At 38.7% G+C, this 11,779-nt stretch overlaps 1 protein-coding gene across 1 annotated transcript; it reads left to right on the top strand.

Moving 5' to 3' along the window:
• Positions 1-522: 522 nt before the first annotated feature.
• Positions 523-6,987, top strand: LOC137725369 (uncharacterized). Its single transcript, XM_068464030.2, has 11 exons — positions 523-1,154; positions 1,529-1,576; positions 1,717-1,872; positions 1,983-2,029; positions 2,466-2,622; positions 2,776-2,837; positions 3,465-3,663; positions 4,442-4,531; positions 5,072-5,214; positions 5,329-5,455; positions 5,668-6,987. Exons 1-11 carry the CDS (start codon positions 681-683, stop codon positions 6,745-6,747), a joined length of 2,583 nt encoding a protein of 860 aa, XP_068320131.2. The 5' UTR covers positions 523-680; the 3' UTR covers positions 6,748-6,987.
• Positions 6,988-11,779: the final 4,792 nt, after the last annotated feature.

The raw sequence follows: 11,779 nt of genomic DNA, 5'->3' as shown, positions 1-11,779 counted from the left end.
AAAGATTGTGAACAGATTATGACACGTGGCGCGACGTGATTGGTTAATAATCTTATCAGAAATCCATCACCAATAATTGTATTATTTTGTATTATTTAATAATACTTCGGATAATGACACGTGGCGTAATAAGAACGATTAAAAATCTTATCCGATATTACAATTAAAATTATTTTGTATTATTTTATAAATAAATAAAATACTAATATTTTATTGCCTATTGCCAGGGCTATTGAAGTGTAACGGTAGAGATGCAAATTCTATTGTCAGGGCTATTTACTGTTCATTAAGTGCAGTTACTGTTCATTAGGTGGATTGAATAGTGCATTGCCAGGGGGGAGGGCTCCAACGCTGGAGTTGCTCTTAAGGATTCTGTGTTTTGTTTGGACTTGGCCAGTTATCACATTTGTAATTTCCTCTTTATCTTTAGAGAGTTGTCATTTGTACTCTAAAAATCTCATTTTTCACTTCAAACTTTATATTTAGATAAAAATACATTAAAAAAGAATACAGAAGAATGAAGTTTGTTTTGTGGGAAAACAATAAAAAGTCATATAGACCCAACCGACACTGCGTTTTGCGTTTTAATTTGGCAAGGTGTATAAAAGCCCTTGCAAAACCCTAATCCAATTTCGACCACCTCTCTGCCTCTGCGTCTTGGAATTCTTGAGAAGGCAGCCATGGGGAAGGTGAAGGGCAAGCACCGTTTGGACAAGTACTACAAACTAGCCAAAGAGCATGGCTACCGCTCCCGAGCTTCATGGAAGCTTGCCCAGCTCGACACCAAGCACCAATTCCTCCACTCTGCTCACGCCGTCCTCGACCTCTGCGCCGCCCCCGGCGGATGGATGCAAGTCGCTGTGCAGCGCGTGCCCGTCGGCAGCCTCGTGGTCGGCGTCGACCTAGTCCCCATCGCCCCGGTCCGCGGCGCCTTCTCCATCCAGCAGGACATCACCAAGCCCGAGTGCACGGCCAGGCTCAGAAAGCTGATAAAGGAGAATGGGTGTTCGGCTTTCGATTTGGTGCTTCATGATGGGTCGCCTAATGTCGGTGGCGCGTGGTCTTCGGAGGCGACGGCTCAGAACGCTTTGGTCGTTGATGCGGTGAAGTTGGCTACTCAGCTTTTGGCTCCCAAAGGAACATTTATTACTAAAGTATGTGTTGAATTTACATGTTGGCAATCGGGTTTTTGTGGGTTTGTATTGGATTTTTTGTATTTTTTGTGAGAAATGGGTTGGGGGTTGGTTTGCTTGCTGGGTTACTTCAAATGAAAAGTTTAAACTACGAGTTGTTAAATTTTGAGTTCTATTTGTTTGATTCATTACTGCATTCCTGAATGGGGCAGCGCTTGGAGTTAATTATACCTTAATATGCACGAAATTCCTGTTTTCAATTTGTTTAAGAGCTCAAACTGTTTAATATTTCAAGAATTGAATTGTGGACGTCTTTAAACATATAAGTAATTTGTTTATGTAAGTTGTTTTGGTTTTGTTTTAGAATGCGAGCGCTTATTATTGTTTTGTTGCAGATCTTCAGGTCGCAGGATTATAATGCTGTCTACTATTGTATGAAGGAGGTGATTTTCCAGTTCCTTTATTTATTGTAATTCTCTACATTGATATGCCTATTTGATCCTCGTATATAGGTTGCAAAACATATTTATTCCGACACTCTGGATTTTGATATGCCTGTCTGATCCTGGTATCTAATCTGCAGCTATTTGAGAAGGTTGAACAGGATAAACCAGCAGCTAGTCGTAGCTCATCTGCTGAGACATATCTTTTGGGTTTTAAGTACAAGGCTCCTGCAAAGATTGATCCGCGCCTACTTGACGTGAAGCATCTATTTAAGTCTGTAGAACCTCAGAAGAAGGTAACTCATATTAGATTAAGCAGAATACCTGCTTTATATAAGTTCAAAATTCTTGCCTTTTAAAAAATTAGTTTTAATATATTTATTCTCTTTACAACACCTTGATATAGGTGGTAGATGTACTAAGAGGAACAAAGCAAAAAAGACACCGTGATGGGTAAAAGTTCTTTCTAATTTTTAATTTTTTTTTCTTTATATCTTTACCTGATCACTATTGTATGAGCTGAAGCGTTCTAATTTCCTAACAGGATCATTGTATGTGGTTTTTCAAAGCATTTGTGTGGAAATTCATAAGTAATTGGTAAAATTGCATAGGATTGTTAACGGTGACGGCTGAACCCTAGTATTTCCCATAAGTAATTTTCTTAATATCTGTTTTATTACTTTCTGTTTTGCTGATTAATTTTATAAAGGCCCAATTTCATTTATTTTAATTTTATTGATGGGTCAATGATTTTGCTCTATCCACCATTGACCTTGTTTGTTCAAATTTTTTGAGTTCTTATGATTGCTATCTCTACCTGGTTCTCTTTATTTTTGTGTTCCTCTGATTGATATCTCACAAGTGTTGCCTGATTGGGTTCTATATTTAGGTATGAAGATGGAGACACAATTTTGAGAAAAGTGTCTTCTGCTGCTGCTTTCATTTGGTCTGATGTTCCTCTCGATATCCTTGGTTCTACTACATCCATAAGCTTTGACGATGAGGCATCTTTACTCATCAAGGATCATGCTTTAACAACAGAAGAGGTAGTCATTTCTTGTTTTTTCTTTGCATGTTGTGTTCTCTTGATATAGATTTTACTTTTCCCTACTAGGTGAAAAAAATGTGTTTTATTTGCCCCTTTAATACTTTGGAACCCTTGTAGTGTTCCAACCACTTTAACTATTATGGTTTGACAGGTTAAAACTCTCTGTGATGATCTGCGTGTTTTGGGGAAGCAAGATTTCAAGTACCTTTTGAAGTAAGAAATGCTGTTTCTTTTATCTATAAATTGCTCTTTTAGATTTAAAAATTGCATTTTGTGGCTAAACCTTATTAGATCTCCCCACCCAACAAAAAAAAACCCCAACCCCCGCTGCCACCTTCTTTCTTTTTAATCTGTAATTCACGTCTCTCTGCTGTAACAGCATTTTTCTTTAACGCGTTATCATTACAGTTGTTGTGGGAAGGTATCTCTGCATTCTTTGAGACATATCATCTATGATTGTTATTAGTTCGGTTGGGGTTTTGGCTGATCCCTGACCAGTTTGAGCTCTGAATGAGTCTTGGTAGGTCAATTATTATTCCACTTGGCTCGGGTTATTGTTCATGTCATCAAATAACTACCTCTCGTTATTTGGTCTTACCTTCCAGTTGATGGGTTGTTTAACTTTCTGCTGAAGAAACATGGGAGGACTCCCACTGTTGTTTTACATTACTTGGATTGTTGGAATAATTTAAATAAGTTGAGAAATAATTTCTAGTGATGGACAATTCAGATTGCAGAGTAGTTCATTTGCAATGCATCTACTAGACATGCAGTACATTGCAGTCTAGTTTTCTTGTTTCTTCATTCATACTAAGTTGTTATGATTGTATTGTCATTTAGGTGGCGGATGCAGATAAAAAAGGCCTTATCTCTGTCCCATAAGACTGTCGCTTCTACTACAGATGTTGAAAAGGAGGAGAATAAGGAGGATAAGGATGATGGGGAAGACAAAATACTCAATGAAATGGAGGAGCTGACGTATGCTATGGAGCGCAAGAAGAAACGAACAAAGAAGCTTCTAGCAAAAAGACGAGCTCAAGTTTGTAGCTATTTGTTTCCTTTATATTTATGCACGACTACTCTTCTCAAAAAAAAAAAAAAAAAAAAAAAAAAACAATCAAATAAAATTATGCATGACCACCTGCTGTTATTGTTCAGACATGAAACTGGTAAATGGTCAAATATTCTTGGGGAATATACACCAGTTTGGAGAGACAATGATAATTAATTAAATGAAGCCTGATAATGTAAAGTTAGACTTTCTAACAGTTATTAATTCCATTAAGCAGTGTGATGGCCCTGGAATCACCACCTCTATTGTATGTTTGCATGTGCATTTTAGCTGGATTTGGTGCCAAAATAGGATTACAGGGCTTTCGCCTGTTTGACCGTACAGTCTTTACAACGTTGCTTGTTGGCTTGGTCCTTAGGTCAACTGATGATATAGTGTAAAAGATAGTTTAACCTTTTCAATCAAGTATGAAGCTGAAAGTTTTACAGCTTCTCGCGTGCTGGCGGCACCTTCATGTTGTTGGTCTCTTTTTATGTAAAAAAATAGTTCGCCTTCTCCTTTCCCTTTTTTTGTTTTTGGCTCAACAATTTGTCCATGTAGAGTTAGATTTAAAGTTGTAATCTTCCAGGATATGAACTATTGTTTATTTCGCCTTCTCCTTTTCCCTTTTTTTCGTTCAACAATTTATCGATGTAGAGTTAGATTTAAAGTTGTAATCTTCCAGGATAAGAACTATTGTTTATTTCTTTATCATGAATATCAACATATGGCTCTTTGTTCCTTTTGATTAAATCTATATTTGCAGGACAAAGTACGGAAAGCAACAGGGATGCAAATAGATGCACTGCAAGATGGTTATACTGACAATGAGTTGTTTTCCCTCTCTTCCATTAAGGTATGTTTTCATTTCACAATACCTTTGCACGTTGATTTTCTCTCGGGAATGAGATTTCTGATTGAGGAGCTTTTTTTCAAATCTCGAGAGTTCATTTTTTATGGGCCTTCTTGGGGAAGTTAGATTATAGTTTCAAGTCCTTGGTACAGTATGAAGGCTTCTATTTCACAACTTTTTTCTTTTCATTAGCCATTGCGAGCTTACTATACTTGATTTATTTATTTGTTCCACAACAGAATGGCATGAAGTTATTATTTAAGTATATAAAAGGGTTTTACTGTACTCTATAATTTGGAAATTACCATATTTTGTCTGTTATAATTTTACAATAGATGTTAGTTGGCAGAATTTGTATGCTACTTACTGTTAGTTGGCTTTTCTTTCTACCTTTGTCTGTTGACATTTAAAAGGATTTCATTTTTTTTCTCCTCAAAGATCAAAATCTTCCTTAATTTTTCTTGATGAAGATAGTAGGTTCTGACTTCACCAACTTCATGTATAAATATGAATTCATATCTTGACTGTATTCTCGTCCTTCAGGGTAAGAATGATCTGGTAGCCGTTGATTCCACTGAATATGATGGTGAGAATGGTGACCTTGGAGATGGTGAAAATGAGGAAACCCATGAAAAAACCCAAGAAGCATCATCCAGTGATATGGACACTGAAGACGAACGCAGAAGGTTATTCTTCTTTTACCTTATATTAGCATTAGATAAACAGATAATAGAGCATTAGATAAACAAATAATTCTAGTATCTGTGTATTAAATCATGTATTACTATTTATGATGTTAGATATGATGCACAAATGGAAGATCTTTTCGATAAGGCTTATGAACAGTACACGTCCAAAAAGGAGGGAAGTGCAAAGCAGCGGAAACGTTTAAAACAAGCACATTCTGAAGACACTCAACTTTTGGAGGTATGAAGTTTTCATTATGCGTGGTGTTGCAAAAAAAAATTGACACTTGATATGGTCTCATGCTGTGGGTCTGTTTGGGAGTAGTGTTACTTAAAATCTCAATATCTTTCTGCAGAATTTTTTTTGGTAGGCATGAGTGCATGGATGACGGAAGTATTTATATCTACAACAGAATAGTGCTTGTGCTGATATTTATTTATTTGGCCATGCAGGAGGTGGATGGCAGTGATATTGTTCAGTCTGATTATGATTCAGACAAAGACCAGGGTATCCAGGAATCAAATCCTCTATTGGAAGCACTTGACGAGGGGGATGGACCTACTCAAGAGGAAATTACGAATAACTGGTTTAGTCAGGATATCTTTGGCGAAGCTGTAGAGCAGGGGGATTTGGAGAACTCTGGTAGTGAAGATGAAATGCAGGTTGAAAGGCAGGAGAAATTTCCCTTGCTGGAAAAGGCCAATGAAAAGACTGCAATTCAGAATGGCAAGGAAAATAATGCAATTCACAATGCCAAGAATAAGACTGAAAATGACCATAAACTTAAAGCTTCAAAGGCAGATGATGATTTTGAGATTGTCCCTGCTCCGGGTACAGATTCAAGTGATGACTCGTCATCAGATGAATCTGAGGATATGGATATAGATAAAAAAGCTGAGATACTGGCGTGTGCAAAGAAAATGTTGAGGAAAAAGCCAAGGGAACAGATGCTTGATGATGCCTATAACAAGTACATGTTTGATGATGACGGCTTGCCCAGATGGTTTTTAGATGAGGAGAAGAGGCACCGTCAACCAATTAAACCAGTGACCAAAGAAGAGATTAATGCCATGAAAGCACAATTCAAAGAAATTGATGCCCGCCCTGCAAAGAAGGTGGCAGAGGCTAAAGCTCGAAAGAAGCGAGTTGCCTTTAGGAAGCTTGAGAAGGTTCGGAAGAAGGCAAACACAATATCCGACCAGCCAGACATCTCTGATCGTTCAAAGAGGAAGCAAATTGAACAAATGTACAAGAAAGCTGCGCCCAAAAGGCCTCAAAAGGAGTATGTGGTTGCAAAGAAAGGAGTTCAAGTCAGGGTCGGCAAGGGTAAAGTACGTGTGGATCGAAGGATGAAAAAGGATGCAAGGGGTAGTGGACCAGGTAAAAGGCCTGGAAAAGGCAATTCAAAGAAAGGAAAAACTGCTGCCAAGGGTGAGAGAGGAGGCAAGGGTGCCGGAAAGGGTGAAAGAGGCAAGGGGCCGGGGAAAGGAAAGGCTTCAGGAAAGCCAACAGGCAGGAAGGGTAGGAAGTGAGAAATATGGGCAAGCAAGCACGACTGAGCTTCCGTGCGATAGGGTGTTCGTTAGTTTGCATGATCAATTTTGTTTTTCTTCTGCTATCTCAATTTTTATTTGTTGGAATAAGTTATAGTTCATTTGTTGTAGCCATCGTTGTTAAAACCTTAATCCTTCAGGAACGAAACAGTTTTTTGTAAAGTTATGAGGGGTTTTACTTGGGTCCATGTAGTTTATGCAAAAACAGTTAGTTCGTTAGTCCCCATGGTGAAATTGAAGTTTTGGTGTCCCTATAGTCTGAACAATTTCACTTTTGTCTCAGCTTGAACTTGCGAACTTTAGGGCTTGTTTGATAATCATGGCTTTTTAGTTTTCAGTTTTGACCCCATAAACGAAAAAACACTCAACAACAAAAAAATCTTTTCCCACTAAGTGGAGACAGCTATATGAATCTTAGAATGTCATTGTGTTAGGTTTTGTGTCACGTTTTCTGTTAGATCCAAGTACTTCTAGGTCTTCTTCTACCCCTTTGGCCTTGAACCTTTGTCCTGTAATTGCATCAACCGAAGCGACAGTAGGCCTTCGTTTCACATGTCCAAACCACCGTAACCAATTTTCTCTCATATTTCCTTCAATTTCGGCTACTCCTACTTTACCTCGAATATCCTCATTTTGAATCTTATCCTTTCTCGTGTGCCCACACATCCAACGAAGCATTCTCATCTCCGCTACACCCATTTTATGTATGTATTGATGCTTCACTGCCTAACATTCCTTGCCATAAAGCATTGCTGGTCTTATTGCCGTCTTATAAAATTCCCTTGAGCTTCAGTGGCATACGATGGCCACACAACACGCTGGATGCACACTTCCACTTCATCCCTTCAGCTTGTATTCTATGGTTGAGGTCTCCACTTAACTCTTCGTTCTTTTGCAAAACGAGCAAGGCTGTGAGCAGCTTCGTTGGAAAGCTGAAACGATATGGAGAGAGTTGCATTCAAGAATGATATTTTGTAATCCCCTCTGCATCGCCAAAAGGAGGCCTTCACGAGCCGCAAGGGCTTTGGCGTGAAAAGGTGAAACAAAAAACGGAAATGCCTTTGAGCAAGCTGCAACACACATTCCTAAGTACTGGTTTGGTACTGAGGTGCTTTTATAAAAAGTGGGTATATAAAAAAAAAAAACTAAGCTCAAAAAGGTGTTTGGTAAACACTTAAAAACAACTTATTTCACAGTTTTGGGTAAAAAAAGTTAAAAACGTGAAGCAGCAAAAATGAGCTTATTCTCACAGCACAACAGAATCAGTTTTTTTTTCAAAGTACAGCAATACCAAACCAGCCCTAACTCATCCCTAATCACAACCCCGACGCCACCACATTTTTCACTTTCTTTCCACACCCTATCCACATTAATCTTTACATAACTTGGAGGGGGTTTTTTCCACGGCATAGAAGGGATTGGAGGTCTAGAGACAGAAGGATGGGATCGAGCTTTCTGGAAATTTAACCACCAACTGATTGCCCTCGAGGTGACGATGTCCAGGCATTCTGACCCACCCTTCCACAATCGGTCATTACGAGCACACCAGATTGCCCAAAAGATCATAAGGTAAATCTCGAAATGTGATTGAGAAAGGTGAAAAGCCAAGAAGAGAACCCAATCCTCAATAGAGTTAATATTATTCCCTGAAGGGGGTTTCCCAATACATGATGCCAACCATGCGCATGAGGCGAAGTAGCAGTCATATAAAATGTGCAGTGCAGATTCCGATGGGCCAAAGCACAGGGTACAAGACAAGTCAGTGCCCGTCTACAAACCATATTTGCTTTGGTAGGGATGATGTCCTTGCAGATCCTCCACACCTCAATCTTGACTTTGGGGGGAACATTCTCAGGCCATAATTTCCCCCACTTACCCACGTAGCACGATGACCCTGCCGAAGTGGAAGCTAGATTACCTTTCTCCAAGAGGACCTTAGGCCATCTCCAACTGAAGGGTCCAGAGGGCCGAAAATAGCTCGAAAACCGTCTCTAACTGAAGGACAGGCCAAAGGGCACATGGGCCCCATTGGACAAAAAGGACTATAGGGCTAACCGGCCATCCTAAAAGAGCCAGCCAGCTGGCCCCGAGCTGGGCCAGAATTCAAATTGCAATGGCTAGCTAGCCGTTTTTTTTTTTTTTTTTTTTTTTTTTTTTTTTTTAATATAGTTTTTTATTTTTTTTTATTTAGAAATTTAAAAAAAAAATTCTATATTTTTTTTCCTATAACTTTCTAAGCCATTAAATAACATTAAGCAACATGAAACAATATTAAACAATATTAAACGAGATTAAATAACATTAAACAACATAAAAAAACATTTAACAACATGAAACTTAAACAACATTTTTAAAAACATTTAACAACATAAAACTTAAACGACTACTCAATACTTCTTTTGGCCCAAAGATGTGCAACAAGATCCTGTTGTAGGTACTTGTTTGTGGCACGGAAATGTATCACCCTATAGCACATCATGTACTCATTTAAAGAGATACTACTAGTTCTTGGATTGAAAGACAAATTAGGCCCATCATATATTTTTGCACGAGCCTTTCTTGACCTATTTGGATCCTCTTGGTCGTCATCAGACTCTCCATCAACATACCCATCTCACTCATCCTCCACAATCATGTTGTGTAATATGATGCAAGACATCATGATGGAGTCCAAATTTTTTCAATTCCACCATCTTGCCAGTTCCTTGATGATCTTCCACTGTGCTTGTGGAATACCGAAAGCTCTCTCAACATCTTTTCGGTTTGCCTCTTGGTGTTAGGTAAAACACTTTTAGGTGTCATTTGCCGGGTTTGGAATTGCTTAGACAAGTGTCGCCCACTTTGGGTAGATGCCATCTGCCAAGTAATACCCTATATTGTATTGATGGTCGTTGATGTAGTAGTCAAGTTGAGGTGATTTACCTTCCTTCAGGTTATTGAAGATGGGTTAACGCCCAAGAATTGTAATGTCATTTCGAGATCCAGGGACTCCAAAGAAAGCATGCCAGATCCATGTCTCATATGAGGCAACCACCTTTAACATAATAGTTGGCTTTCTCGACCTTTTGCTAAAGCCTCATTGTCATCTAGCGGGACAATTCTTCCAATTCCAATGCATGCAATCTAATGACCGTATCATGCCTAGAAAGCCATGGTCTTCAGCTTTGTGAAGGAGCTGATCCAGATCTTCTTGATTTGGCTCACGGAGGTACTCCTCTTTGTAAAGATGAACAATTGTGTCACAAAATTCAGCAAGAGTATCAAGCATGTAGACTTAGACATACCATATGTATCATCCATTGCATCAGCTGGGGAGGCATAGGCCATCATTCAGAGTGCAATAGTAGCCTTCTGATGAGGTGAAAAACCAGGACGGCCTATTCTATCCAGCTTCTGTCAAAAGTATGGATTGATCTGTTAGACATCATGAAGTAAACGCTCAAACATTGGACACCACATCTGGAAGCGACGTTTGAAATCCTCTCATGTGTACCCCGAGTTGGGGTTGAAATAGTTGTTCATCAGATTGTCATGCGCCATCGCTCTGTTTCGTGGTTTGTAGGAGGGACCAGCAACAAAGCCACCTTATTGAGGTTGTTCCTCAGTTCGCTAACACACCATAGATGTAGCCATGGTTGCTACATATTGTGTGTTGCGCCATGCTTTATCTTCTTCATCAGACTCCTCATATTCTAGTCTCATCTACACCTATTTTTCTTCCAATTCAGAATTGGATTCGGACACCTAGTTGGAATTCGAAGAGGATCCAAAGTTGGAATTCATTGCAAACTTGAATTGGAAAAGTTTGAATTGAAAGAGATTGAATTCAAAGGTGTGTGAATTATAGCCCAATATCCACCCTATTTATAGCAAAAAAAAAAAAAAAAAAAAATTCAAATCCAACGGCTAGTTAACATCAGGTAGCCGTTGGATTTGAATTTTTTTTTCAGCCAAAACTTTTTAAATTTAAATAATAAATTATGTTTGGCCATATGACCCTTTGGCCCTCGGTTGGAGATGTTTTTTTTTGTGACAAGGCTAAAATGAGACCTATGACCCTTTGACCCTCGGTTGGAGATGGTAAGATATATGGCACTTCACTGTTCATCAAAATATTAATTTGTTGGAGGTCCGAAGGGCTAAAACGAGCCCTCTGGCCCTCCTTCAGTTGGAGATGACCTTACAGGCCACATGATAGGCACTTTTCACACTGAACCGTCCATCCTTATTGAAATGCCAGATAAGGATGTCCGGCGAGGCCCGAAAGCTAAGCGGCATGGAAAGGATAGCCTTGCACTCTTCGTTGGAGAATAAGGATCTAATAATGGGGATTGTCCATTGTTTTGTTTGGTGCCATAGTTTCTGAAACCAAAAAATAACACGAGCAACAGTAGTGTTACCATTCCTGAGGCTATCTTATCCTAACTCTCAACTGATATCTAGCCCTTCTTCAATGGTTTTGAGCCCTGCCCTAGATGTATCATATATGTATATATGCTTGGAGCTCTCCACAGCTTTTTGGCTATTAAGGTATATGGTGACGGATACCAGAGAGCCAATAAAGATGCATGCAAATTCTCTGGCCAATTCGTTTAGGATGAGGACGACAGAAAATGGTACATGCACCCTCATTAAAGCCAACTAGCAGCCAAGTCATCCTGAAGGGAAAATTTACAAAGGTAATTAATAAGGATAGGAAAATGTTTTGACCTCAATTCAAATAATTTCTTTTCATGCTTTCAAAACGGTAAAACCATTAGAAACTACTGAGAGAAATTAATGCTATCACTCTTCTCACTTAACATCTCTCTTCTTGCCACATATACTTTACTAACACTCGAACTAAAATTTTAATTATTTTAAAATCACACTATGTTTCTTCCTTTGTTTTTATAATTAAATAGTTTGTCAACTAAAAATTAATAATAATTTTAGTTTTGTGTACCAAAGAAATACACTTGGGGTAATGCTACTTACAAATTAAATGATATGTCACCAATAGGAAGTAGCA

This window comes from Pyrus communis, chromosome 5 (genome assembly GCF_041283825.1).
Source record: "Pyrus communis isolate YQ-2024b chromosome 5, ASM4128382v1, whole genome shotgun sequence".
Classification (NCBI taxonomy): Eukaryota; Viridiplantae; Streptophyta; class Magnoliopsida; order Rosales; family Rosaceae; genus Pyrus; species Pyrus communis.
Note: the sequence above shows the minus strand (reverse complement) of the source record. Positions and strands in the feature narration are given on the sequence as shown.

What these genes read in the sequence shown, in the direction of transcription:
- LOC137725369 (XM_068464030.2), top strand. Translation starts at nt 681, where the DNA reads ATGGGGAAGGTGAAGGGCAAGCACCGTTTGGACAAGTACTACAAACTA. An exon ending in AAGGAACATTTATTACTAAA is followed by an intron (nt 1,155 to 1,528) that starts GTATGTGTTGAA and finishes GTTTTGTTGCAG; the next exon opens with ATCTTCAGGTCGCAGGATTA. An exon ending in GATTTCAAGTACCTTTTGAA is followed by an intron (nt 2,838 to 3,464) that starts GTAAGAAATGCT and finishes ATTGTCATTTAG; the next exon opens with GTGGCGGATGCAGATAAAAA.